At 37.6% G+C, this 27,523-nt stretch overlaps 1 protein-coding gene across 14 annotated transcripts in view; it reads right to left on the bottom strand.

Moving 5' to 3' along the window:
• HUWE1 (HECT, UBA and WWE domain containing E3 ubiquitin protein ligase 1) overlaps positions 1–27,523 on the bottom strand; it is a 156,512-nt gene that overhangs the window by 53,126 nt on the left and 75,863 nt on the right. For 12 of the 14 annotated variants that reach the window (XM_045832740.1, XM_045832716.1, XM_045832783.1 and 9 more), the window contains 17 exons: positions 25,203–25,309; positions 24,711–24,888; positions 23,746–23,837; positions 22,666–22,877; positions 16,911–16,968; positions 15,478–15,654; positions 12,171–12,416; positions 10,884–11,017; positions 10,191–10,285; positions 7,622–7,813; positions 4,762–4,978; positions 4,238–4,360; positions 3,350–3,587; positions 2,734–2,964; positions 1,577–1,699; positions 999–1,094; positions 168–437 (listed from right to left, as the gene is read on the bottom strand). In XM_045832740.1, the coding sequence (XP_045688696.1) occupies positions 168–437; positions 999–1,094; positions 1,577–1,699; positions 2,734–2,964; positions 3,350–3,587; positions 4,238–4,360; positions 4,762–4,978; positions 7,622–7,813; positions 10,191–10,285; positions 10,884–11,017; positions 12,171–12,416; positions 15,478–15,654; positions 16,911–16,968; positions 22,666–22,877; positions 23,746–23,837; positions 24,711–24,888; positions 25,203–25,309 (2,789 nt within the window). The remainder of the gene's footprint in view (positions 1–167; positions 438–998; positions 1,095–1,576; positions 1,700–2,733; positions 2,965–3,349; positions 3,588–4,237; positions 4,361–4,761; positions 4,979–7,621; positions 7,814–10,190; positions 10,286–10,883; positions 11,018–12,170; positions 12,417–15,477; positions 15,655–16,910; positions 16,969–22,665; positions 22,878–23,745; positions 23,838–24,710; positions 24,889–25,202; positions 25,310–27,523) is intronic. The other 2 variants (XM_045832766.1, XM_045832819.1) reach the window with 1 other exon arrangement.

Raw genomic sequence — 27,523 nt, 5'->3', positions numbered from 1 at the left:
TCTCTCTCTCTCTCTCTCTCCCTTCCCTCTCTAAAAATAAATAAATAAAATCTTAAAAAAAAGAGAGTATATTTCTAAATATTAAAAAAAAAAAGAAATTAGGTTTTGATAGATGGTAAGGAAAACCACTTTATATGCTCCCCTCTTTTGACCCCTGGAGAGCTTACCTGATTGACTACTTGCTTCAGAATCATGTCTCGATAGTCTGCTCCATTACGTTTTATTGCAGTCATAATCAGATCACACACCCGGTAAACTGTGTCTGGCAGCTCATCAAGAAGGTGGAAGCAACCTGGCAACATGGTATCCGTGAAAGTGTGTAGCTCATCTTGCTCCAATGGATCAGCATCCTGGAACTTCTCTAGACATTTAGCCTCTTCCTCTTCCTGCTTTTCCCGAGCTTTCCGTTCCTCCTCCTCCTTCCGGCAAGCAACTTCCTGGAGGCAGGGAAGAAAGAGTGATAGCACATGGAAAAGTTGAAGGAAGAAAGATGAGGAAGGCTCTAAGAATGTATTTGCCCTATCATATGAATACCCTCTACCTTCTCCTCAAACGGGTAATACATTCATTAGAGTGTGTCAGTGAGTATGAAGGCAGCCACAAAGGCTAAGGCAAGACAAAGAAAAGCAGAGGAGGAGGACACCTCTAACCCCCAAAGCACTGCCAACTTATTCACAGTATCCTACATTACATCCTACAAATGATTTGCAGACATTGTCCTGCATTCTCTGCCAGTATAGCAAACAGAGCAACTGTTACCTAAAAACAGATAGCCAAGTTTGGCCTAATGTGTACTAAGTACATTTTGGGCCTCCTATTTGACAATAAAGTGCAAAGCCTCAAATAGATCAGTGATGGCAAGGTTGAGAAAAATGAGTACTCCCATGTCTGTCCTTAGATTTTAATTCTATTAATTACTTTGCAGTAGTAGCCGAATATTCATATAAATACTAAGATTAATGTGTCAGACCCTTTTGGATGCCCTATGTTCTAGTTACCTCAGGTGACTCTGCCCTTTGATCCATTGGGATATCCTGCCCCAGAGACATGGCAATAGCTCTCATCATCTGGTCCTCTTCAGACATACTCAGATCCTACAGAGTAACAACAGAAAATCCAGCAATATACATACCCCAGCTGATGAGGAATCAGACACTCTGTGCTCAAGCTTTAGAGAAGGGGCTCTGAATCCTGCTCTCTAGAATTAAACCCAACTAGGCTTACCTGGTCACTGTGAGAACAGAGAGAAAAAAATCACAATGAAATTAAGTGCTGGAAGGGGGCTTTAATGTGACTACCTTTTCTGCATCTAAGAAGAGTCTCTTCTATGGCTTTCTGACTGTGGATAATTTAAGAGTTTTTCTGCAAATGAGGTCCAGTAATTTACATGGCTGGGAGATATGAAACTTTTGCTCATTACATTCTACAGCTAGAAGAGTTATCATGAAAAGAAAACAGTGGTACAAAGGTGTCTGAAAATGAGAAGGGATGACCAGTGACAGAAGCATGAGAGGAGAAAAGCATGTCAGCAGCCCAACCAATGTCCTAGAAGTTTAGAGTCCCTGAGCCAACTTACCCGAACAACTCCTCCCATGATCGGGGGAGGGTGAGTAAGAAGGTACTCTGTGGCCTGCTCCATGGTGCTGGTGTTCAACAGGGCCTCCATCGCATGTTCCCTTGTGAAGCCCATGTCCATGAGCTATAAGAAGAATGCAGGATCTCAGAATCACAGTAAAAAAGAAGCCCAAATGTATTTTAAAAAGAAAAGAACCCTTTCAAGATGGAAGTAAGTTTTTCTAACTTCATATGAACTGAGAACATTTATAAGTTAAGACCAATAATGTGAATGGACCTATTTGGTGCTTCCATAGAGTTTGAACATTAGAGCCACACGCAACGAGGCAGATGATTCTCAGTTCCATTCTCTAAGAAAATGGGGTTCGATGGTTATTAGTCATTAACAAGATTATCCTAACTTGAAAATCACACATAAGAAAAAACTGGTTCTACTTTTCTGAAAATCAAATTGGCAGCAGAACAAGAGCCTGAAAAAATAAGTTTCTACCAACAGTAAATAATCATAAAATGTACAGAAAGGTTTGTACAAAAAAACTATATACCACAGCTTTACAACATCAAATAACCAAATTAATATCTAACAATAAAAGAATGACTGAGACATTAAAAAAACACATTTTCTTAGTGACAGCAGTACAATTCTACATATTACATGTTAACTATGTAAGAATTGGGCATAGGACTAAGTAATAAAAAGAACAAAATAATTATCTTGTGTGGTGACATTATGAATTCCTTTTAAAATATTTTGCTGTATTTCTAAATTTTCTTAAAGTGAGCATTTATTACTGTTACAATAAAATGTAGCACGTACATATAGAAGACATATTTGATCAGGGCACTGGACATAAAGAGAACACACAAATTCCCAGAGGAATATGGTAAATACTCTTTCAAGGTTGAAATGTCAGGTTTTTAAGTGCTTCTCCCCCCAACCTTCCACTCCCCACAGCTTCTAGCTTATAATTTCCAAAATGTGGTTTATGTGTTTGCTTAAAGATGAAAAAATAAACACTAAGGGAAAGAGCAAATTTAAATCTATCTCCTGGGTAATAGGACCAGGCACTTAGTGACATGTAAACTTAGAAAATACACAAGCACCGCACTCTATCAGGTGCAAACTCTGGGCCCTGGAGTATCAGGCCAGCATTCTACCTGTTGCAGTTGTTGCTGGTTGACTTGAGGATCTCGGCGGGAGCCACCTTCCTCTTGCCCTGTATCCTCTTCTCCTCTAGACCCCTCCTTCTCTTTGCTCAGTCTCTCTCGAATTACAGGCTCTCCTCGAAGGATGTGGCAGAGGATGGCAAGCATGGACTCAGCCATTCGCCCACCATACACTTTCAGGGGTTTCCGGTTCCACAGGTTCTTGATGCAAGTAAACGCTGCCTATACATCATTTGAAAAGACGTGTGAAAATCATTTTGTCTCAATTCAAAGTCCTGTGAGGAATAAGCCAAAGACCTATGGGGATAGTCCTTCCACAACCAGTTCCTGCCAACAAAATCCTAGGTCAGTACTGAGGGGGCCCAGGAAGCACAAAAAGGGCATTTACTCCAACCTGGAAGTACCAATCTGAAGTTTAGAGTTCAAGCGTGTACACCAGAGAAATTTTACAAATGATTTCTATATCCATCTGAAATGCAGCCCTATCTGGGAGTAGAATCTAATTGTTTTCCAATGATCAAGTTATTTCATTAAGAAAGACAAAACAGTGGGAGCTACTTAATCAGCATGAGAAATTCCCCTTGGTTTTAGAATGCTGAATACTCACTTTCTGAGTTACCACAAGGAAACGAAGGGCACTGAATTGTGGAAAATTCTGGACACTTCCAGGCAATTTGGCAGGCAGTGAATGTGGAGATTCGAGCACCGTGGTAGGATTCACCATCTTTTCCACCAGCATAAGCCAGGCATCTAGGAATTCTCCTGTGCCATCAGGTAAGTCTGAATGTTCTAATCCTTCAGCAACAGGAACTTTGCCACCCATAGAGAGAGCCCAATTAAAAGTTCTAAATTCAAATAAGAGAAAGTATGGAGAGAGAACATTAGTATTTTAGATGGGATGGTGGCAGAAAAGACATTTGATAGGCTCCCAGTCTTTATATTGGCACTTCATCTCCCTCCCCTTAGAGCTACGGCTTCCATCTATCCACTATTTATTAGCTTTAACTTTTTTGGTCCTCAGTGTAGCTTTTTTGAGATATTATTGACATATAACGTATGTAAACTTAAGATGTACAATGTCACAGATACACATATATACTGCAAAATGATTACCTTTTCTAGGATTACATTTTAAAGCCAAAACAAACAAAAATGTGAAATTTAGCTTAAAATTCTAAGAGATGCAAAAAATTATCATATTCAGAAAAACAGAAAAGAACAAGCCTACTAGAAAAATATGTACCAGGCACTGGAAACCAAATGAGGGAAAGTAGAGACCCCTGCAAACACCTCTAAGAAAGGCTGAATCCCACACCTTCCAAGGAAGATGGAGATAAATGTGGCTAGTGCCTAGAATGTGGAAGGGTACAATCAATGGGTCTCCATGTATCTAACTGTCACAGGATAGGTGGCTTAGAAAGTTGTAGGCTGCTAAGGCACACAGAGAAGACCAAACTCCAAGAAATGCTTCTCGGTGAAGCAACTTGATCCTTACTCAAAAAGAGCATTGTGGCCTCCAGAGCAGAGAAATTTCTGCAGCATAAGATGGTAGGGATACTTCCTCTCATCAAACAGCATTGGGGATGTAAAACCAACTGAACAGATGAAGAATGTTAGCCTGAAAGAGGGAAAAAGAAAAAAAATTAACATTTTCTGAGGCAGACACAGAAACAATGGAAAATTTGCGTGGAAGCCAAGAGTAAAATTTAAACATTGCACGGAAATGACTGATAGACTGACTGGAATGCAGGTGGGTGATTCAACTGCTTATTAAAATTTCTAAAGTTCCTAAGTAGGTTCCCACTTTCTAAAAATACAAGGTTATTGAAATGCAATTTGGTTATAAATGCTTTAAAGATCTTTATATTCTAGACTAGGTAGTACCAAAACAAGTACCTTAAACTGCATTTTGGGTAACAGAGTAAACAAGGGACCACCAAATCCTCTAATTCAGTGGTTCCCTCTCCATTTAAGTAGTGAAGGAATCAATTTGATTCTGTATCTTAAGCAGAACCTCACCTGAAGCGAGGAGTAGGTGTATATGGTGGAGGCTGCCAAGACAAGCCCTTTGTGAGGAGCTTAGTGAGGGCTGAGGCTGTTGATCGAGCAGCTGGTGTTGGTGCTGTGGTGGTGCTGGCAGCATGATGGCTCCTTCTCTGGCGGACAGGAGACCCCACACAAAGTTTAACGAGGAGTCCAAAAAGCTCAGCAAGTGCTCGGCCTAATCTGGAAGAGGCTAGAATCCAAAAGTTAGAATAAGGCTGACAGTATTCTCAGAATTAGTTTCATTTATAACAGACACATTACCATTAATACATTTTTATGACTGACCACTTTCCTCCCACACAACACCTATGAAACACTTGGACTTGTCTCTACACATGATAATCCAAAACGGAAGTCCCATAGGGAATAAATGCCTCTTTTAAAGGCAGAAGACAGAGAAGTGTCTTGGTACTCAATATACAGGGTCCTGCAGAAGTAACACCTGCTTCAGTGTGATTGGTAGGGTCATAATATGGGTGTAATAATTTATAGTTTTAATTTGAACATTTCACCTAAAATGTCATATGGTGTGCCTGAGCGTGATATTGTTATGTTATAGAATTACATATGCTTACGATTTTGTAATAAAAGAATTTGTAATAAAAAAGGCGTGCTATTTGTGCCAGACCCTGTATAACAAATGTGAAAGTCAAACAAGATAAACATTCACACTATTAGAGGAGGTATAAATTGAAACCACCTTTGCAGAGAGCAATATAGCAATAAGAACTAGTTAAGTAGATAATACATTTATTGGGTTATGAAGTCACTTAAAATGCCTACAGAGAACTTAAAAAACGGCAAAAATGTTAATGACCTAGACCAGAAAAGACCATATATACTGTATATTGTCCTATTACAACATAACATATATAGGCCCCAAAGGAAAAAAGACTGTTAAAGAAAAGTATAAAAAATTTTAAGTGGCTTTCTTAAGGTCTTAGGAAGATTATAAATATTTCAGATTTTCATTTTTGGAAGATGCTTTTTGGTATATATATCAGTGATTTTCAACCAGTGTGCCACAAGAATTTAAAACATGCAATACCCGACTATTTAGTTAGGGGTACTGACCTCTTTTCCCTTAGATTGTCGAGAAAAAAAAAAAGAGAACAGCTACCATCACAACCATAGCTGTTCAGTGTGAATGAATTAAAACTGTACCTATGTTTTGTCAGATCAGCAAAATATATATTTTTTGGTGTCCTGCAGAAGTTCAGTAATTAGCTTATGTGTGCCATGAGATGAAAAAGGTTGAAAATCACTAGCATATACTGCTGAACCAAAAAAAAAAAAAAAAAAAAAAAAGCAGATTCCAAATAAACATGTAAAAGGAAATGTACAGAAAAAGAAAATATGGCTAAACATAGTGGCTCAAAGGTAGTCAGCAAGTACAGCAACCACAAAGAAATAGACATCAAAAGCATGAACTGGACCTACCCAGAAACCCCAAAATGTTCCAAAGTCACAGTAGTCTAAGAGGTCTAACAAAGAAAGGGGAGATAAACATGAGCCATCTTCTTGGTCTATTTTCCTTTGATTTGGGGTAACAGTAGTAGGCTTTCAAATTAAAACAAAAGTGGAATTAAACAAATTAGAACAGAAAGTAAAATTTAAAGGTTTTTAAGATAACAAATGGAAATGCCAAAGGCCATTTTCTGCAGAGCTCCAGATTCCTAGGAGTTACATCTTTACTTTCCTCTACATTATGGTGTCAGAAACTGGCAAATATTGAGGAACATAAATAGACCCCCCCCAAATTAACATTAAGGGGCAAAAGATGGCAAAGACAAATTAGTGTACATTTTAATACTTTTAAATTTAAAAAAAGATTTTATTTATTTATTTTTAGAGAGGGAAGGGAGGGAGAAAGAGAAAGAGAAAGAAACATCAATGTGGGGTTGCTGGGGGTCATGGCTTGCAACCCAGGCATGTACCCTGACTGGGAATCGAACCTGCGACACTTTGGTTCGCACCCTGCGCTCAATCCACTGAGCTATGCCAGCCAGGGCTATTTTTTTTAATTAAAAAAATATTTTATTTACTTATTTTAAAGAGGGGAAGGGAGGGGGAAAAGAGGGAGAGGAACATCAACATGTGGTTGTCTCTTGTGTGCCCCCTACTGGGGACCTGGCCCACAACCCAGGCATCTGCCCTGAGTGGGAATCAAACCTGTGGCCCTTTGGTTTGCAAGCCAGCACTCAATCCACTGAGCCACAGCAGACAGGGCCAGTGTATATCTTTAATGTGGTCTTGTATCACGTTAATGTAATCTCCACAGTTGCCAAAGTGACTTTGTTAAAACACAAATTAACCGTATCACTTGCTATGTTTAAGGGACAGGAAAAGGACAAGGAGACTGCATGGAATTGCAAGACAGGTAACTGGAAAGCAGGAGCACTTAATACCACACAAATCAAGAAAAGAGCATTTCAAGAAGGAGATAGTAGGTCAACTCTTATGCTACAGAGAAGGACAAGGGGACTGAAACATATACAATAAACTTAGCAACAAGGAGGTTGTAGGTACCTTTGTAAGACAGTAGAACTGGTGGAAGCAGAAGCCATTTGTAGTTAAACAATGAATAGGAGGAAGGGAATTAAACAGGGAGGGAGTAGGTTCAGGAAGTGATTCTCTTATCTCTGTATCCCTAGCAGTTAGTACAGAGACTGCTGCATAGTATATACAATCAATAAAGTACACCTAAAATTGAGCCACCAAAGCTTTCAACTTCCAGAAAGGAAACTACACAGCTATACCAACTCAATTTGTGTCAGGATTGGTTAAGGCTCTGAAAGCCAGAAAAGGAAGTAGCAAAAAGACATTCACTCACCTGACAATAAAGGCTTGATTTGCTTAATTCTGGCAGCCATGGCAGGTGTGATTTTAGATTTGCCCTTAGAGTCTGAAGCAGTAGGTTCATCTGTCTCCATAGGAGCCAATGTGTCACCATCAAGGCCAATGCCTTCCAACAAGCCCTGGGTAGAAGCATCCATACTTCCAGCTGCTGCATCCTGTTCCCCATCTGTAGAATAAGAGGGGAACAATAAGACCATGTTGAGCCAGCACTTACCTAGAACCATTCCTTATGCTGAAGAGTCCCAAGAAAGAGCTACCTATGGTGCTCATTACTCTTTAAGTGTCCACGATTTTCTAAATCTAAAAACAACCCCTCCCCAAACAAAAAATCCAAACTGTACTGATACGCTCTTCTCCTTGAAGCCCTTTATAGCTAATACCGACACCTTTCAATGAGAGTTTGTGAACAGCTTTAACCCAGGGCTACTTTGGAAGACTGTAGGCACTGTAGGACCCAGCGGGTACCATTCACACAGACTACAATGTGCATGGTGCCCCCATACTGTCAAGGAGCATGCCTTCCTAGAATATTATAGCTTGTTAGCAAACTCAAATTGGACATCTTAGGTTACACCACTGTAGAAATACATTTCCTAAATCCTAGCATTTAGGATTATGTATAAATGTGAGATATGTATCTTTATTTTTGGTGTGTGTGCTTTTAGATGTAAGAATTGGCTTTGGGCACATTTTATAAAACACATCGCCTAATTTTCTGGAAAACCTACGTGCAAATGGTGTCATCTTTGTTAAGTGTATGAAAAGACACTGCTGGGAAAAGATATATCTGAATTGTTAGGTGAGGCAATTCTTTGACAGTCTAATTTTGTTCTAAGTTCTTAGTAAATTATTCTTTGAGTTAAATTTGATATATTTTGACTAAATTGGTATTTGAATTTTTGGTTTGGTCCAGTTTCTCCAAAATTAAACTTGTCAAAGGCGTGATATATTTTATTAATTTTGTTCTGTCTCCCATACTGTCTCATCAGTCCTTATTTGTTGTCTCACAAGTTATGTCTGCTTTCTTATTAATTCTACCTTTAGTATAATTTCAGTACAATCTTTAAGCATATCTGATAGGTTTTTATACATAAAATTACCTCATTTTAATGGTTTTTCAAAGGTATTTCCTCCTTGATGCAGAATACAGGAGGAAAAACAACTTTCTAAAAAAGCTGCTTTTATTAATTTTAGCTTTGTTAGATTAGGGTCAGAAAATTGTGCATAATTTTTGCTTATTGAAATTTAGAACTATAATTGTGCTAAAATATAAAAGCTATGTTCTAAAGCAGCACTATTCAACAGAAATAAAATGTGAGCCACATATATTTTAAATTTTCTATTATCCATATTAAAATGTAAAAAGAAACAGGTATACTTTTAAAATATACTGTTTAATCCATTATAATGAAAACTGTTACTTCAACATGCACTTAAACGTAAATTATTAAGATTTAATAAATATTTTTAAAAGGTATCTATTTTATACTTCATAGCACTTCTTAATCAAGACATTATATTTTCATTAAAATAATTCATCTATGTTTATATTTCATACAATTTAGTTGAAAAAAGATTCACATACCTAAGTTGTTCCAAACATACTTAAAAGTCTTCCAACTGGGTAATAGCTGTTATATTTAAATTAATAAAAATTAAAAAAATTCAGTTTTCTCCACCCAACCTATGACTTCACGTTAACTACTTGTGCTACAAAATTATTTCCAACTAAGGTCATATTCTAAGGTGCTGGGGGAGCACATTTCAACCCATAACACCTTCCCCTTAACAAGAGGAAAGAAAAAAGAAAAAGAGAGGGAAACAAAGAAAGTGAGAAAGAAAAGGAAAAAGGAGGGTAGGAGAGAATAAAGGAGGAAGAAAAAAGTTCAGTTTTTTAGTTGTATTAGCCACATTAAAGGATTCAACAGTCACACATGGCTAGTGGCTACCATATTGGACAGTGAGGTTCTAAAATGTTCCACAGCCACTTAAAACAATTATTTATCATTTTTAACGTATAAAATTAAATTCCTGAAAAATAAGGATATACAAAAATTAAAGTCCCATCATACCCTTTGATATAGTAATTTTAAGGAATTAATCTTAGACTTGCATAAAACTACATATGTGATGCTCATTTTTCAAAACATACATTAGAAACTTAACAGGGAATAATTAATTCACTGTACCTTTACAAGGCACTTAATTTTAGTGAAAAGAGATCTACAAAATGTTATTTCTAAGATAAGTACAACTATGTTAATAAAATATATCCTCAGGGGAAAAGATTAGTCAGACACTTCCAAAATATTCGTTTTTATGGCACAAATATGGACAATTTCTACTACATCTTCTAATTCTTACTACTGTGTGTATATATTTGTACATCAAAAATGAGTAAAAAGTTAAATTTAAAAATAATTAAAATTAATTAAAGGAAAAAACTGAGGACTATAGATGATAGAGAGCTAATTTTCACAAGAGACCTCTGAAGACAGATAGAACTTAAGAGAATGACTGAGGTTTTAGTTTCTTGGAGTTACCTGATCTTTTTCCGCCCTGGGTCGTACCTGCCTTCTCATCCTTTGGGACCAGTTTCTGCATGTCCGCCTGGCCAAATTCACACCCAGATGGTAGGCTGCAACAAGAGAAACAGTGAGCCAAAAAACCTGGATAGCTCATCTCTTATGTTGTGCTTGGACTCTAACCTGCTTGGCTGACACTATCCCTTCCTATAACAGGTATAGGACACCTGCAATGATCGAATTCCTGAGGTTTCCAACTCTACTTTTTAAACCTGGCTAACAACAGCGCCAAACTTTAAACACCCACCATGTTGACACACCATAATTGGGACATCGAAACAAAGATGACTTTCATAATCAAGTCCCTAGGCTGGTAGGTGGGAAGGACAATGCTATGGATTGAATGAGAGTGGAGCCCTCACAAATGGGACTACTATCTTTAGTCCCTTCTGCCAAGCGAGAATATACAACAAGTCTATGACCTGGAAGACGGCCCTCATCCAACCATGCTGGCACCATGACCTCAGACTTCCAGACTCCAGAACACCAAGCAATAAATTTCTGCTGTTGATAAGAACCCAGTCTATGGTTATTTTGTTACAGCAGCCAGAATGGACTAACACAAGGAAGCCTCCCTTCTAGTCTTGACTAAAGCCAATTTTCCATGTTAGGAAAGAAAACAGGTAACAAAAGAGACGATTGTTCCCTTACCTGTTTGGGGTACACAGGGAGAGGAGGACAGTGCTCTCCCACACGAGGGAACAGTACAGCTGACTCAGCTTGCTCAGAACACTCAGACCCAACTGAGAGCCCCACTGGTTTACGGAGATGGAACGAATTTCACTCTGCAACCAAAGTTAAAAAAAGTTAATCTTTGGAATTTCCTTTGAATAATTATATTCAGAATCAACTTCCAGCTGTTTAAAAAAGATGAGGGATTTTATTTCCCTTCCATGTTCTTTTCACAGTTGTCTATTTCATCAAAACTTCCATTTAAGATCATAGTTCCACAAGGTATTCTCTTACAATATTTATAACCTGCCTCTAACATTTCTTATTAGTTTTTGTAAAGTGAAAGACAGGAGTCATTGGCAACTCTGTTTTTCTAAATCAAAGAAGCATTTTTGTAGATTTATTGACAGTTTTCTAAGTTTTTTTTCGGTGGTGGTAGGCATGCTATTTCCCTCTTTATTTCTTTACTTCAATAAATATTTAGATTGCTTTAATTACTTGAATTAAACATTTTAATTTTATTTCTCATTTACTAAAAAAGTAATAAATAAGCTTTGTCAAGTAGACTTTTCTAAATAGTTTATAACTGCTTTTCATTTGATTTGATTCAATGAATATACTCCTGCTCAACGGCATAAAACAGAACTGCTAAAATATTATACCATTAATCTTTAGAATTGATTATTTGAGGAGTAAAGGTAGTAAAACTGTGAGCATACAAATGAACCCACCTTTTGGAACCAAAAGAGGAATCTCACATGGATTGCAGGCATAGGGTTTGATACTTAGGAAATCTTTAGTAGTCTGTTAATTACCATTGACTTAAATGTTCTGTAGTCAAACTTCCTTCTTGCCATGCCATTATTAGGCCTTCATGCATTTGCAGAAAGGTTAGGAAGTAATAGCCCAGGTTAAGCACCCGATTGAGAACTGCCTGCTAAAACGGTTAACTACATATCTCAGTTGGCCTATATGAATGCTATGTATGTATCTGTTATTAATACCAACCACTTTTACTCTCAAGAAGGTCCAGATCACAAAACAAATTATATGATCACTCAACTTCTAATGAAAAGACAAACACCTAGGGAAAGTAAAACTAGACAGCAACCTGAAGCATAAATCTAAGTCACCCATAGGAAAAAAAAATCTCCCCCTAGAACTGTTCTTTCAGCAGCTAGACCAGGTAGAATTGCTGGGTACAATAAGATGCCAGGTACTGCACTGGCTTTAAACCAACATGTTCACCCCTAAGATAATTCTTACCTGTCCAACTCTGCAAGTATGAACAAACATCATGATGTAGGCATGGGCAGCAGTGAGTGCATGTAGTAAAGGGGTGGCCTGAGCTGAGAGGGTAGCATCAGCAACGTTGCCAGCACAAGCCAGTTCTCGCAACAGCACTGAGCCCCCAGGAGATTCAATTGGGCGGTGTAAGGGCTCCAAAGAGGAGAGGATGGAGTCCAACTGAAGGAGACCCTCCTGAAGGACTTTGGGTTCATGTGACAGTGTCTGAAACAAGAATAATTAAAGCATTAATGTACAATGAACCTCATATTCACATGCCTTTGACAGTCACAATAGAAGAAGTAGAAGGCAAATCTCACAATTTCAGACTTGGTCATGGTCTCTTACTTGGTGAATGATGGAGTCAAAATATGAATGCAGGTATAACATACCTCAAACACCTCCTTCTAAAGCAACATATTACTTTTCTCAAATGACAGGCTTTCAAATGTGGTGAGCCAATCATATTTAAAAGCTTGTGATGATCAAACTGGAATACTGTCATAGCCAGGACCCCATGTCCTAAGATGAATTCCAAACTCTGCTCAACAGGGAGCGATATTAAGCAGGTTCCAAAACATGGAAGTAAACCACTATTACAAATGTTCTTTTCTTCCCACAATAAGAGAGACTGTTCTAGGACAGGCATCAGCTAATCAATTTATTTGTTTTATGAGACAACTCAAAGATTACATGGCCCTTGTAATTTCTTTTTGAGTTCTATAGCTTGCCATTAGAAGATGTGAGAACTTATGTGTCTTTCCTATGGCTTTAAATAAATCTATGCACTCCCACAGAGTATCTTAGAAGTAGGATAAAGATTGAGCAGCTTTTCTACTCTCTTGGTTATGAAACAACACTTAATTAAACATTCACAAAAAGTAAAGCAAAATGAAACATTAAATGTAGACATGTCATAATAATGGATCTTTCCATAATTTTTATGGAATATAAAGCAGAAACTACTTATTACTGCACAACCTAGCTAATAGAGCTTCACAGATTTAATGCAATCCCTATAAAAATCCCAATGGTTTTTTTTTTTAAAAGAAATAGAAAAATCTCTCTTTAAATTCCTATAAGAATCTTAAGGGACTCTGAATGAGACATAACTCTCTTGAAAAAGAACAAAGTTGAAGGTTTCACACTTCCTGATTGCCAAACTTACCACCACAAAGCCACGGTAATTAAAAGTGTGCTATGGACATGAAGACAGACATCAAAACCAGTGGAATAGAAAAGAAAGCACATAAATAAACCCTCATGTATATGGTCAAATGATTTCTGATGAGGGTGCAATAGGGAAGGTCAGTGTGATCAACAGTGTTAGGAAAACTGGGTACTGACAGGCAAAAGAATGAAGTTGGACCTTACCTTACACCATATTAAGAAAATTAACTCAAAATAGATCAAAGACCTGAATTTAAGAGCTAAAACCATAAAGCACCTAGAAGAAGCTGTAGGGTAGGTAAAAGCAGCACACCATTGGACTTGGCAATGACTTCTTAGATATGACACAAAAATACAGGCAATAAAAGAAAAACAAAGAAAAAAGAAAGAAAAAAGAAAAACAAAGAAAAAAAAAGAAAAAAGAAAAGATAAACCGGACTTCTTCAACATCAAAACCTTTTGTGTACCAAATTAAACTATCAATAGAGTGAAATGGTAACCCATGGAATGAGAGAAAATATTTGCAAATCATTTCTCTAATAATGAACTAATATAAAAAATTACAATTCAACAACAAAAAAATCCCATTAAATAATGAACAAAGGACCCAAACAGACATTTCTCCTTCTCCAAAGAAGATACTCAGTCAATAAGCAAATGAAAAGATACTCAACATCATTAATTAGGGAGAAACAAATCAAAACCATGAGATCTCATTTCATACCCTCTGGTTTGGCTACTATCCAAAGCTCAGAAAATAGTAAGTACTGGTGAGGATGTGAAGAAATTGGAATCCTTGTGCATTGCTGGTTGAAATGTGAAATGGAAAACAGTATATGTTGTTCCTCAAAAAATTAAAACCAAAGCTACCATATAATTAAGCAATCCTACTTCTGGGCATATAACCAAAAGAATGGAAAGCAAGGTCTCAAGGATGATCTCACTTATATGTTAAAGAAGTCAAACTTATAGAACTAGAGAACAGAATGATGGTTGCCAGGGGCTGGAGGGAAAGGTGGAGATATTGGTCAAAGGATACAAACTTGCAGTTATAAGATGAATAACTGCTGGGGATATAATGTACAGCAAGGTGACTATAGTTAATAATGTTATTATATACTTCAAATTTTCTAAGAGTAAACCTTAAGTGTTCTCACCACACACAAAAGCAGAGTCTTGAAATATTCACACTCATGTTCACAGCAGTAGTAATTCATAATAACAGCCAAGAGGTGGAAGCAACCCAAATGTTTATCAATGAATTAATACCCATAAACAAAACGTGGTTTACACAAGAATGGAGTAAATTCAGCCTTGAAAAGGAAGGAAATTATGACATATGCTACAATATGGGTGAATCTTAAGAGACATTATGCTACGCAACATAAGCCAGCCACAGAAGGACAAATACCTTACGAAGTACATTTTACATGAAGTACCCAGAACAGTCAAATTCATAGACACAGAAAATAAAATGGTGGTTACCAGGAGCTGGTGGGGGGAAAGGGAGATGGGGAGTTGCTTAATGAGTATAGAATTTCAGTTTTCCAAGATGAAAGGAGTTCTGTAGATGGGGTACACAACAATGTCAATATAATTAACACTACTGAACTGTATACTCAAAAATGGTTGAAGTGGTAAATATCATGTTACATGTAGTTTTCCATTTTAAGAATAAGTAAATGAACCTCACATTTTGGCAAAATTTGAGCAATAAACTATAGGTCAATTATGCTTAAAATTCATGACTATCAAGTTTGAAAAAGGAAAATAAAAGGCTAACAATACTAGATTGTGTTAAAAGTATCCATGGCAAAGGATGACACGCTAATAAAGCCCAGCTCCAAAGCTTTCTTAGGGATGGTCCCTTCCCAAAAACCCAAATGTTAGAACTATATACCAAACTCCAGGAACAAACACTCCAACTTTTCAATGAGAAATAATGTGGCAAACTATTTATCAGTCACCAAATTCACTTGTAGTACATAACTACAAATTTCATGATTATTTTTCAAGTTGAAGGTAAAGGGAAACCATAGTAGTAAGACACAAATAAAAGTACTGCAACAGACTGAAAGAGAAATGAAAATGTTCAGCCAGATGAGATGCTTCTTACCAATATGGATTTGCAGACACCTGCAACAGCCTGACAGGCCGCAGATGTGGGAAAGTCAATGGGCAGATTGGGAAGACCCAAAATGGTAACCAAAGGCAAGAGTCCTTTCTGATTCACAAATTCCTGGCAGTGGTCATCTGTTGTATTGTTGCTCAGAATAGATTCCACAAATTTCATCTAGGTAAGAAAACATTTAAAAATAGTTAAGAGCCCGCCCTGGCTGGCATAGCTCAGCAGATTGAGCGTGGGCTGCGAACCAAAGTGTCGCAGGTTTGATTCCCAGTCAGGGTACATGCCTGGGTTGCAGGCCATGACCCCCGGCAACCACACATTGATGTTTCTCTCTCCCTCTCCCTCTCCCTCCCTCTCTCTCTCCCTCCCTCCCTTCCTTCCCTCTCTAAAAAATAAATAAATAAAATCTAAAAAAAAAAAGATTACTTTAAAAAATAGTTAAGAGCCCAACACTTGGAACTCAAAGACCAGGACAGGTACAGCCCTGCAGTCACGAAATCAGTATTTTCTAGAATACCAAAACCTCAGGTAAATAGGGGAGAGATCTATATAGACATTCAGAAAATAGACATTCAGAAAATAAACATTCAGAAAATAAAAAATAATTATAACTCCTTCCCAATCTACCTTTTCAGCCACATGTAAAGTCATACAATTTGAGAGCACAGAGGTCAAATGACCTGCTCAGGGCCACACAATGGCAGAATCAAGTCTAATTTCTTAATTTCTTCATTTAGCACTCCTTGCATGATAACGTGTTGTCTCTCCCCTAAAGCAAATATCATGGATACTTTCGGTCAAATGTGCTCATAATGAAAATTAAACTCAGAGCTCTAGAAGGGAGATTTGGACCAAATAAAGTATTTTGTAAGTGTAAGAAAGTAAAATGTGGACAACAACACATGGGCACAAGTAAAACCATCTCTGGAAGTCTTGGAACTGCTTAATGGGCTAGAACAAATGCTAAGTGGGCTTCCCCTTAGAGGTAAACAATTTTGGGAAAATTCAAACGCTTCCCTTTTCCAGTGAGACACACAGGAAGTTAAAGCAAAAGGCCACATTAATTTTTTAAAAAGAAGTTAACAGAAAAAAATGGCAAGTAACAGTGAAAAATATATGTGGACACATTCAAAGAACATAATACTGAACTGGCCCAACAAATCCCATTTTCCCTGTTTGGATTCCAACAGGGAATGGTAACAACCAACAGAAAATTGGGAATATCCAAAAAAGGGAGAGTGTTGGCCAATTTTTGGCAAGCCAGTCTCAGAGAACAAGGTTTGTACATCTTTCCCGGCTTCTCTGCATTTTAAGGGCCCTAGTTAAATAAAACACAGAAATCACTGAACTATTTAATAACATCACACATTTCCCAGGAAAATCACAAACCTTTACTCATTTGGCCCTACCATAAATCTTACCACATTAAGGATGTAATCCATGAGGGGAATAGGAATACGTTCCTCTGTACCAACAACCCTGTTAAAGGAGAAAAAGTGAGTTACACAGAAATTCACATTATCAATGCAAGAGAACAAAGTGAGAGAAGGGAAACAGCATGAAATTCTAGACACTTTTCTACATAAGACTTATAGCCTTTGGTATACATATTACCCTATTTTTTAGGCAAACTACCATAGGAGGAATTTATCAATATGAAAATATTAAAAATAAGCAAGTTCAAGTAAGAGACTATTTAAACATTTGCTTGAGGAAGCTACTGTATTTTGCTGTGTATAATGCTTTGGCCCAAATTTTTGAGGGAAAAATAAGGATGCACCTTATACATGGGCAATACTATTTCCTATCTATATAAATGTTTTTAATTCTTTTATTTATGCTTATGTGTTAAAAGTGTAACTCTACGCCCTGGCTGGCATAGCTCAGTGGATTGAGTGTGAGCTGCGAACCAAAGTGTCGCAGGTTCGATTCTCAGTCAGGGTACATGCCTGGGTTGCAGGCCATGACCCCCAGCAACCGTACATTGATGTTTCTCTCTCTCTCTGTCTCCCTCCCATCCCTCTCTAAAAATAAATAAATAAAAAATCTTAAAAACAAGTGTAACTCTAGAAAGCAGTAATGACATTCATATGCAAAATAATACCCTTGGATTACGATAATCGGTTTTGTTTCTAAATATAAATAAATAAAAAAATTGAATTAAAAAATTAAAATGAAAGATATTCCTGAAAGTTTGAGCCAAAAACATGGTTGTACATTTTACATGGGAGTGCATTACACATGGCAAAATATGGTAAAGAAACAAATTCATAAATATCTTACCATGTTCTTGCATCAGGTTTGAAGTTAGAGAATAGGAAATGGAATTTAATTTTATTCAAAATCCCATGCTTAGATTGACAAACTGTTCAGAACAGTCAAAGTTGGTCAAAGATGAAGCCAACATGCAAGGCTTCCTTTCCTGACAACTGGTGCTTTTGTCACAACAGTCCCTGAACTACCCAAAAATTGCGATCAGGCCTTTTGTTTCAGATGCGACAATGCTGCACTGCAGATGAAAAGGCTGCAATAATGCCACAGCCACAGAAAATGCAGTCTTTATCACAATGGCTATATCTTAGCATTTGCAAGAAATAAACAGGGGGAAAACCACAATCTACCTCAAAGATAAACCCTAGGTAGGGACAAAACTTGAGTCAAATAAGGAGAACTTTGGCTATATTTGCCCTTGGAAGAGATTTTGGGGGAAAAGCAAGAGATGGAAGAAGGGTGAAGTAGTTGGAGAGAGAAGGCCAGAAAAGTTGGCAAGAAGCTAGTAGTTCTCATCTCTGAACAAGATAAAATGTGAATAAAGGTTTGCCAGGCACAAAGACATTTGACAGCAAAATCTAAACTGAACTATGCAAAAAGAGTGGAAAGGCATCACAAATGACTCCACTGATGAAATATCCAGAGCTAGGGTTTGGGTAGGATGTTATGAACATGCTCAGTGAAGAATCTGAGAAGGAATTTTGTACAAAGGGAGAAGCCAAAAGCCAGGAGTGAAATGACTCCATGGGAAAACTGCAAACCTTTCTTTAAGTTCCCCCTGCAGAATCACTGTAGCATTCCCTGTTACTTACACCAATATATCTACCCAAGCTGGGTTGCACCTCCTTGGAAAAAACCCAGATCCATTTCCATAGGTAAGGGGCAAGAGATGTGGCTTTAGCCTATTAAGACACCTGCCCCTTTGCTGAAGTCATATATAATGGCAAAAAGCCAAAGCATTACCATAAAATAGAACCCAGGTACTTCCTTCATTTGATAAATGGAAGTTGGAGAGGAGGACAAGAGAGAAAACAAATCAACAATATTTAATCCAACTCCAGGAACAAACTTGTTCAGATACCAGTTTTCTTCCCACCCTCAACTTCTGGCTTCCAGGCTCAGGATATCATATAGGAATAGTAAAAATGATCAGCTCTCTCCAGCAGAAATCCCCCTACCAATTGGCTTTAAGAAAAGTCATCCTAATCTTAACTTTGCATGAAACTTTGACTCATAGCATTTTTGAAACGTCACAAGACTGCTTTCCCATGATGAATAGAACACTTTACCTTAACTGTCAAATTAAACTTCCTGTCATTTACCTCTCTCCAAAACATGCACACATTCCCAAACTCAATTTTACTCTGGCCAGTTTACATGTGTATTTATGGTGCTGAAGCCCTTAATCAGAAGTCAAGGAGGATTCCAATTGAGTGTCCTAATACAGTGTATAATACAACAGACCTCATGGGGTTCTTGAGGGGGTGAATAGGGGAACTAGGTCTCTTCCAGCTCTTGAGGAAACATAGCTGCCTTGGCAAAGAAACCCTCCCAGTGGGTCATAATTCAGGAAACAACTGCTTCTTTGCATTTGCTGCCTTTAAAGCCCAGACAGCTGCTATGCACGTTCCCAAGACCACATGGATTTATATAACCTCTACCTCTCAAGTTGTTTGGGGTAAGATTAAGTTAGAGTATGCAAAGTATAAGGAACTGACCTTTTACAAACAAATAAATAAACAAAACCCCACAACATAGTACACTAATTAAAATCCCTGGTCACTTACTGGCAAGTATATTCATTCCTAGCAATATCAGTTTTGCTGAGCTCAAATAATTCAGAAGGCGGAAGAGACCAAAGGACAAGTATTCAGAACCATTTGTGATGAATGCCTCGAAGTGTATTGTTGAACAGAACTCTATGCAAGGGGGGTGGGGGGGTACAGTAGTGCCTAAGTTTCCTTATTCCAGATCTCTAGCAAAAAACCATGTGTCTCAAGGTCAAATACAAACATCATTTTCAAATATTAGCTGCAGATTTTGGGAAAAAATAGGGACAAGAATAGTGTCTCAGCCTGGGGGAAAAAGGAAACTCAGAAGTTGACAGGACAATGGATAAACACTGTAGTATATTCAGATAATAGAATACTACTCAACAACTAAAAGGATGCTCATAGATGCAACATGAATCTCAAAAACATAACAAGCAACAGAAACCAGGTAAACAAAGTAGACATCAGATGATACACATATAAGACTCCATTTATCCTATTTATATGACCTAGTATAGGCTAACTTATTTTATGATGATAGAAATAAGATTAGTTTCCTCATTTTAGGGTGGGCAAAGAGAAAACTTAAAATCTGTACAGTTTCTTGTACAGAGATTACACCTAGATACAGATACTGGAAAAGTGTACTCATACGTATTTAAGGCACTGGAAAACAGACTAGGGCATGGGAAATAGGAATTTGTTTGAAGAGTTCCACTGAAGAATTTTGTGTTTGGGGGCAAGTGTAAATAAACAAGACCTATGGGGAGGGGCTGGCATACAGTGCAAATTTTTCCAAGCCTCTTCTTATAGAGGCAGAAAGTGTACAGCAACTTCTACTGTAACTACTGTCTGGGATAACCGATTAATATATTGCAGCTTTCAAAATGGAGGTTGAGTTTATTAGACAGTCTCTTGCTTTTCCTTACAGCCCTAAAATTCACGTAGTGATCCAAATGAGCCTTCTAAAGGTGGCAGAAGTGGAAAAGTATGGATGTATAAACACTTGCGAGACTCTTAGGTATGTCATGTAAATGAGGTAGTGACAGATACCCAGACCATGCAGAGTATAGTAAAACATCAATACCATGGAACAGCAACTATTAGAGTCCTTTGCAGCTTAGAAGCTACATAAAAGCAACACTATGGTAAAGTACTAATGCTGTGGGTCTAGAGATTTTTCCTATCCCTTCACTCTCATTCATATTTCATTAGGACCAGATCTCTTGGCACTCAAGACTCAGGAAAATCATTAATCTCATCCTCTTGATTCATTTCATCAACATACTAAATAAACATTTATCGACTGATTATCAACTATACACAAAGTGAATGAGATACACTGTTGAATGAGACACTGCTCCTGCCCTGAAGGAGCATAGAGATTAGTGGGGGGAAACCATTAGAATATACGAGTAATTTTAACAAAACTGTTGGGAGAATACAAAAAACTGACTTCCTATTTGGAGGTAAAAGGAAAAGCTCCTTTTAAGAACAAGGCATTTGAGCTGGTCTCTCAGAATTTGGTAAATAAAAAAGAAGATAACTAGAGGAGAGGGGGAAGGGAAATAATGGGGGAAAGCAGGGAAAGGGTCATCAAGAACATGTATAAAGGACCCATGGACAAAGCCAAAGGGGGGTAGGATTAGGGGTGGGAGGTGGGCATGGGTCGGGCAGGGGATAGTGGTGGTGGGAAAATGGAGATAACTGTATTTGAACAACAACAAAAAATGATAACAAGATGATAAAATAATTTAGGGATGGGGGATAAATACAGATAGAACACAGTCACACATGATATCCCTCCAAAATCATGGAGAGTGAAGACATGGGAGGGCTTGAGAAAATGACAATATACCATGAGAGTTTGAAAGCTGGGCACATTAGATCTAAGGTATCTGTAAGATATCCAGGTAGAAAAGAAGTTGCATGTAGATGAATATACACAGTTTGACTCAAAACTAGCACCTGCCCCCACCATGTTTAAGGCTTATAGCAAGGAAAGGGAACCCTATCCCAGTGGGCTGCCTGACAGTCAAGGGTATGGCAAGGAAGCACTAAGATTCTGACTCCTTTGCAAATAGTCTTGCTTTCTTTTGGAGTGCCCTCCTTTCCAGAAACATTTTAATCAAAACAGAAGATGCTGCTAGAATGAGGGTAAAGTTGCCTACTCAAACAAGGGTAAGATGTCTACTCAACAAAGGAATGTACTTAGTAGTTAATGCCTCTCTTCCAACAACAAAAAATCTCATACCAACAGGCTCAATACTACCTAGAGTTCCAATAGTGCAACAATGGTTTTGGAGTCTAGGCCTTTACTCCTGCTGTCTATTCCACATAGTCTTCTATTAAGGCCTAAGCTCAAACCCATTCATATCCATGCCAAAAATGCTCGTGCTTCTCCCAAAACTACTTACCTATACACCAAAAGAGGACTATTAAATGAATGAATGCATGACTGTCCAGAGAGATCACACCCACTTCTAGCAAGAAGGCTATTAAGTTACACCTTCACAATAGTCAGATGGACCATCCACTACCAGCCAGCAGTCTTTAAAGCCCACCCTCATCTCACTATTTAGATAGCCATACTTCGTATGTTAAAAAACCTCAAATAAATAGAAAATAAGAAACAAAACCTACTGTGTCTAGTTAAATCATACAGTACATCCCAAAGCCTTCAGATTTATCTGGAACAAACAGACAGTGATCAAACAAAACAAAATCTAACCAACAACAAATCCCCATAACTCTTAAGGATTTCTTAGGAGACAGGCTTCAAAAATGCAACATGTTCCATACGTGCTCACTTATAGAAATAATCGAGCAGTCCATGATGTAGAATACTAAATCAACTAAAAGAAAATAAGACCTCTAAGGAAAGCCCACCAAAGTGATATACTGAATTCTGATTCAATTTCATGAACAGGTTTTAATAAAGAAAGCTTGCTAAGGTAACCAACACAATTAAATACCAAAGCACGAATGACACACAAGGGTCTAAGAAAAAAACCTACAGACTCTCAGGGTCAGAAGAACCTTATAACGATCTAATCCAACACTCTCACTTTTAGAGATGCAAACAACACGCCCAAGATCACGAGGCTAGTGAACCTATCTTGCAAACACTCACTGCTGATTAGGCTCGGTTTCATTCTGCTGGGAAGAATTAAAGCTCTGCATGGCCTGTACTTCCTCTTCCTCCTCATCCTCACTAGAGGCCTCTTCTGCAGCATGATTAGACCTTGGGGGAGGAGCAGTGGCAGTGCCATCTGCCTTCTGGATTGATGGCTTCTGACAGATGTACTTAGGGTCTCTCCCAAGGTTACAGATTTCTTCAAGTAACTGAAAGGTACAGGAAATAAGATTATTAGTAATTAGGGAATGGGAGAGGCAACTAAAAATTTTGGACCACTTTCTGTGTGCTATACACAGAAGTGCCAAAGCATTATATGCCTGTTATACACACTATTCCTGAAATGTATTCATTAAGCCCATTTTACAAACTAGGGAAGTGAAACTGTGAAGTTAACTTGTTCAGGGTCACATGGATGTTAAATGACTGACTTATCTGACTCCATGTCCTAATCCACTAGGAACTCATATACTAGTTTCAACAATTCTGATAGGGAACTGGTAGGGCTAGTAAATATGAAAAAAAATCAAGAAACAAAGATTAGGAAGGGTAATGTGGTTTGACAAATAGAAGCTAAGCCTTGGCAACTCATTACCGTATTTTTGCCGTGTATAATGCGCACCCATAGTTTTTTATGCATTATACATGGGATTATTATACCCATGGCATGCAATTATCACACCCATGTATAATGCGCATCCTTATTTTTCCCTCAAAAAAATTGGGCAAAAAAGTGCACATTATACATAGCAAAAATATGGTAATATACTATACAGGATGGGGTAAAAGCAGGTTTACAATTGTTCATATGGAAAACAATGCAATTAATAATTAATAATACAAGAATAAACTGTGTTTTGCATACTTACAACTATAAATATACTTTTGCCCCACCTTGTATAAGAAAGCAATACTAAGTGACTTTTTTTGAACAGGGGATGGGCAAAGGACCAACCCAAGGACATGGAGAAAATGAGGCAGATGTAGTCTTCTTATAGGCACAGTCTAAGAATCCAAATGACCTCCAGTAGGCCAAACCTTTTTCTACCCCCTTACTGCTGTCTCATCACTTCCCACCTTAATGATCGCAGTTGTTGCATCTGTTTTGAGGGTGGGCTGATGCCTCATAAGCTCATCAACAGCACTCCCCAGGTTGGATGCAGTATCCCCTTAAAATAAAACAAAAAAGAACTGTTAGAAAGACTGAAGAAAATAGAGCTCGAGCTATTTTTCTATGCCAATATAAGGAGGAAAGAAGAAAATGAGCTGGCCTGCTGTGACTTTCTAACACCACGCTTTCTCAAATGAATTCACACCTACCACAAGCAACCAAGTCACTAACTGGAAAGGAGGGCGTAATCGTTATCAGCCTAGCAAACACATTCTACAATAACCATGTATGCTACATTCTCCCCTGGCAATCTCTATCAGGATCTGAAATACTATTGTGGGGTAAAGAGAGAGAAAAGACAGAAGCACAACCATTAACCCCCTGGCTGCCCCAAGAAAGAATGGTAACAGCTAGAAAGCTACAGTGGCAGCTAGAAGCTTAAAGCACGCTTTTGAAAACTGGATTCTTTCTGGAACCCTACCTTCTTTCTGTTCTTCAATGATCTGGTCTCAAGTACACTGAGAAAGAAATCTATTCATTTGTAACTATCTTAGAGACTTGGACATTAGAAGATTATCAAGATCAACACCTTGGAACTTCATATCTCCTTTTGCTACAGACTAGATAGTAGATTTGGAAATCTACTGCTGCTCTCTAACACTCATCTCTCACCGGCACCATGATGGTAGATTTAACAGTGAACTGTTGAGAAGTATGGAAATATTATGAGCAGAAACTAAGAATGAAGTATTCCTTTCTATCTGCAGTTCAATGTATGGTGATAATTCCCATTATGCTGAGCCCACCTAGCCAGAGAAATGATGTGAGGTCAAGGAAGGGTTTCCTTGCCAATTGGTGACTTTTAATTATCTAAAATCTTGGCACAATAGCAAACCAATTATTTATTTTAAGATAAATCCTGGTGACTTACCAAGGGGATCAGAACTCCTCCTCCTCCGCATGGCTGGGAGGTAATCTGGAGAGAGAAGAACTTTGAAGAGACGCTCAAAAGGCTGACACTGTACAAACGACTGAAGACCTCGTGCATTTAAGCATAGTGCACTGAATACATTTGGGAGGGAACCAAGGACTTCACGGGTAGCAGGAACCTAGAGAGAACATAAAGTGAGTTTGAAGACATCTAAAGGAGTTCAGGTGTAGATGTTAAGAAAACTTTGGCCAGGGATATAACAGAGAGATAGAAGGGATGTTGACCAGGTAGGTCCCAGTTAGTTTCAATACTACATATAGGAGACATGAGATAAGATTTTCATGACATAAGACTGCTTTTCAAGTATATGTGAGAGAGGGGGAGAGGAGGGAGGGAGAGGGAGGGGAGGAGAGGGGAAAGAGGAGAGAGATTGAGATTTGCGGGGAGGGGTATACATGGAATCTTTTTTACAAAACAGCAGAAAGGACTCACATCTTTGATAAGCAGTGCATGCAGCATGACATCTGTCAACCCATTGTCTTGGAGAGAGGAGAGCAGTGATGGTTCTTGAAATACAAACACAGTCACCACTTCAGTAGCTTAAAAAAAAAAAAGAAATATGAGAAACTGATTCTTCACAGGTAAAAGCAAAACTCCAAAGACTTAAAAAAACCCCCCAGAAACATACTAATTGCACAATTGAAATGCTTGTTCCTATCATGAAATGAAAGTTGCTAATACTGCTCCTCAGAGATTAATCACTGTTAAGAATTTAGTGACTATCCTTGAGATTTTTATGAGCAATGTATAATAACTATAGTAAATAATATACTACTAAATACCAGAAATATGCTAATAGATTAATTTCAGATGTTCTTATCACATTAAAAAAGGTAACTATGTGAAAGAAAGTATGTTAATTAGCTTGAGTGTAGAATCATTTCACTATGTATATGAGATCCACGTTGCACACCTTAAATATATACAATTTTATTTAAAAATATAGAATAGTAAAAGTTAGAATTTTATAGGCATATTTTTATACAAATGAGTTTATATTCATTGCTATATAACCTCTATCCTGTCACTACAACTCATTTAATTTGAATGACTGCATACTATTCCACTAAATACATGTATTACCATATATATAAATCAGTATACAATTATGAGAACTGATAGATAAAAAAAATACCCATTTTTGTCAGCTTAAGCAGGAAAAAACAATCTAAGATGAACCGGGGGTGATTTGCTGGGTGGAAAGTGAACATAAACTTGATTGATAAAAATAGACAAAATGTGGGCTGGGTTGGGGTGGGTGGAGGGATTGAGCAAAAAAAAGAGCAAGAAAACTCATGGACAACAATGTGGTGATTGCCGGGGGCAGGGGGGAGTGGAGGGAGGTAGAGGAGGAGGGTTTGGGGGGTGGGTAAACCCCCAATAAATGGTGATGGATGGAGACTTGGCTTGGGATGGCAAACACACAATACAATATACAGATGATGTGTTATAGAACTGTGCACCTGAACCCTGTATAATTTTGTTAACCAGTGTCACCCCAATAAATTCAATAAAAAGGAAAAAAATCACTAAAAAAAAAGGAAAATGGATAACATCTGTTCTTAAAAAGCTTTTTCAACAATTTAAAAATATCATCAGCATTGGTAGGAGTCCTTGGGTATTAATCTATCTGACCAGCTATAAAATAGGGTTTCTGCAAGAGAACATGTAAGTTAAAAGGAACCAAAGACATTTTCTTGAAGGAAAGAAATACTCAAATTTTAAATATAGCCTAACCAGTGCTATGAGGGAAGACTGAAAAGAATTCTAACTAAAAATGTGGTATAATCTGTGAATTCCAATGATAAAGAGAAAATAAATTTTCCAACAAAGGAACAAGAAACAGTTCAACATCATTGTTATCTACAATATGCAATATTAGAAGACAATGGAGAAACATCAGAAAAACATCAGAAAAACAATATGCAATATTAGAAGACAATGGAGAAACATCTTTAAATTCTGAAAGAAAAGGAAGTGTAATGGCTTAAGAATTATGCAAAGATGTACTCTTAAAATTAAATAGTGACTCAAAGAGGGAAAGTCTAGGACTACTGAAAAAGAAAAGAAAGAAAATGGTGAGAAAGGAGTGAAGAAAAGACAGGGTAAAGGTCTTATTTTGTCCAGTTTGGCAGAAGACATAGAAATTTTAAGTTTAGGTGTCAACAAAACAATATAAAGATAATAATTATAAAAAAGAATAAGAAAACTCATATAAAATTAAGAATATGAAAACACATCAACATAAAATGTAAGACTTGAGGAAAACGAAAAACATTGGAGATCACAAAATCTGTTCAATGTATGAAGTTCTTCCTTTGAGATAAAAGGGCACAATACCTTAAGGAATCACTCTGTTGAAAACAACTAATAGCTGGATTAAATATTTGAAACATCTTTTAAAATGTGAAGAGCAGACAAAATAAATTATTGTAAAGATCCAAACTATTTTTAAATGGGAATTCAGAGCTTCAGGCTTTTGTCTTTAGGGAAGTTTACCTAACCAAGTGACCTTGGTTTTTAAGACTATTTAGGGCACTGCAATAGGACATAAAAGCAGAAGGATACCTTCACTGACTAGGAAATCCATTGGAAAGGGAGTCTGTTTGTATTACAGATGGCAATACACCAATCACATGTAATGGAGCCTGCTGGAGAGTTGCTGCTTTCCACCCCATGACAGGTCACTCCTAACAAAGGATGGGACTCAAGAGTCAACCCAATTCGAGAGTCGAATGCAGTCATTTTGGTAC

Source organism: Phyllostomus hastatus, unplaced genomic scaffold, assembly GCF_019186645.2.
Source record: "Phyllostomus hastatus isolate PE091 unplaced genomic scaffold, TTU_PhHast_1.1 phas_contig_10, whole genome shotgun sequence".
NCBI classification, from domain to species: domain Eukaryota; kingdom Metazoa; phylum Chordata; class Mammalia; order Chiroptera; family Phyllostomidae; genus Phyllostomus; species Phyllostomus hastatus.
Note: the sequence above shows the minus strand (reverse complement) of the source record. Positions and strands in the feature narration are given on the sequence as shown.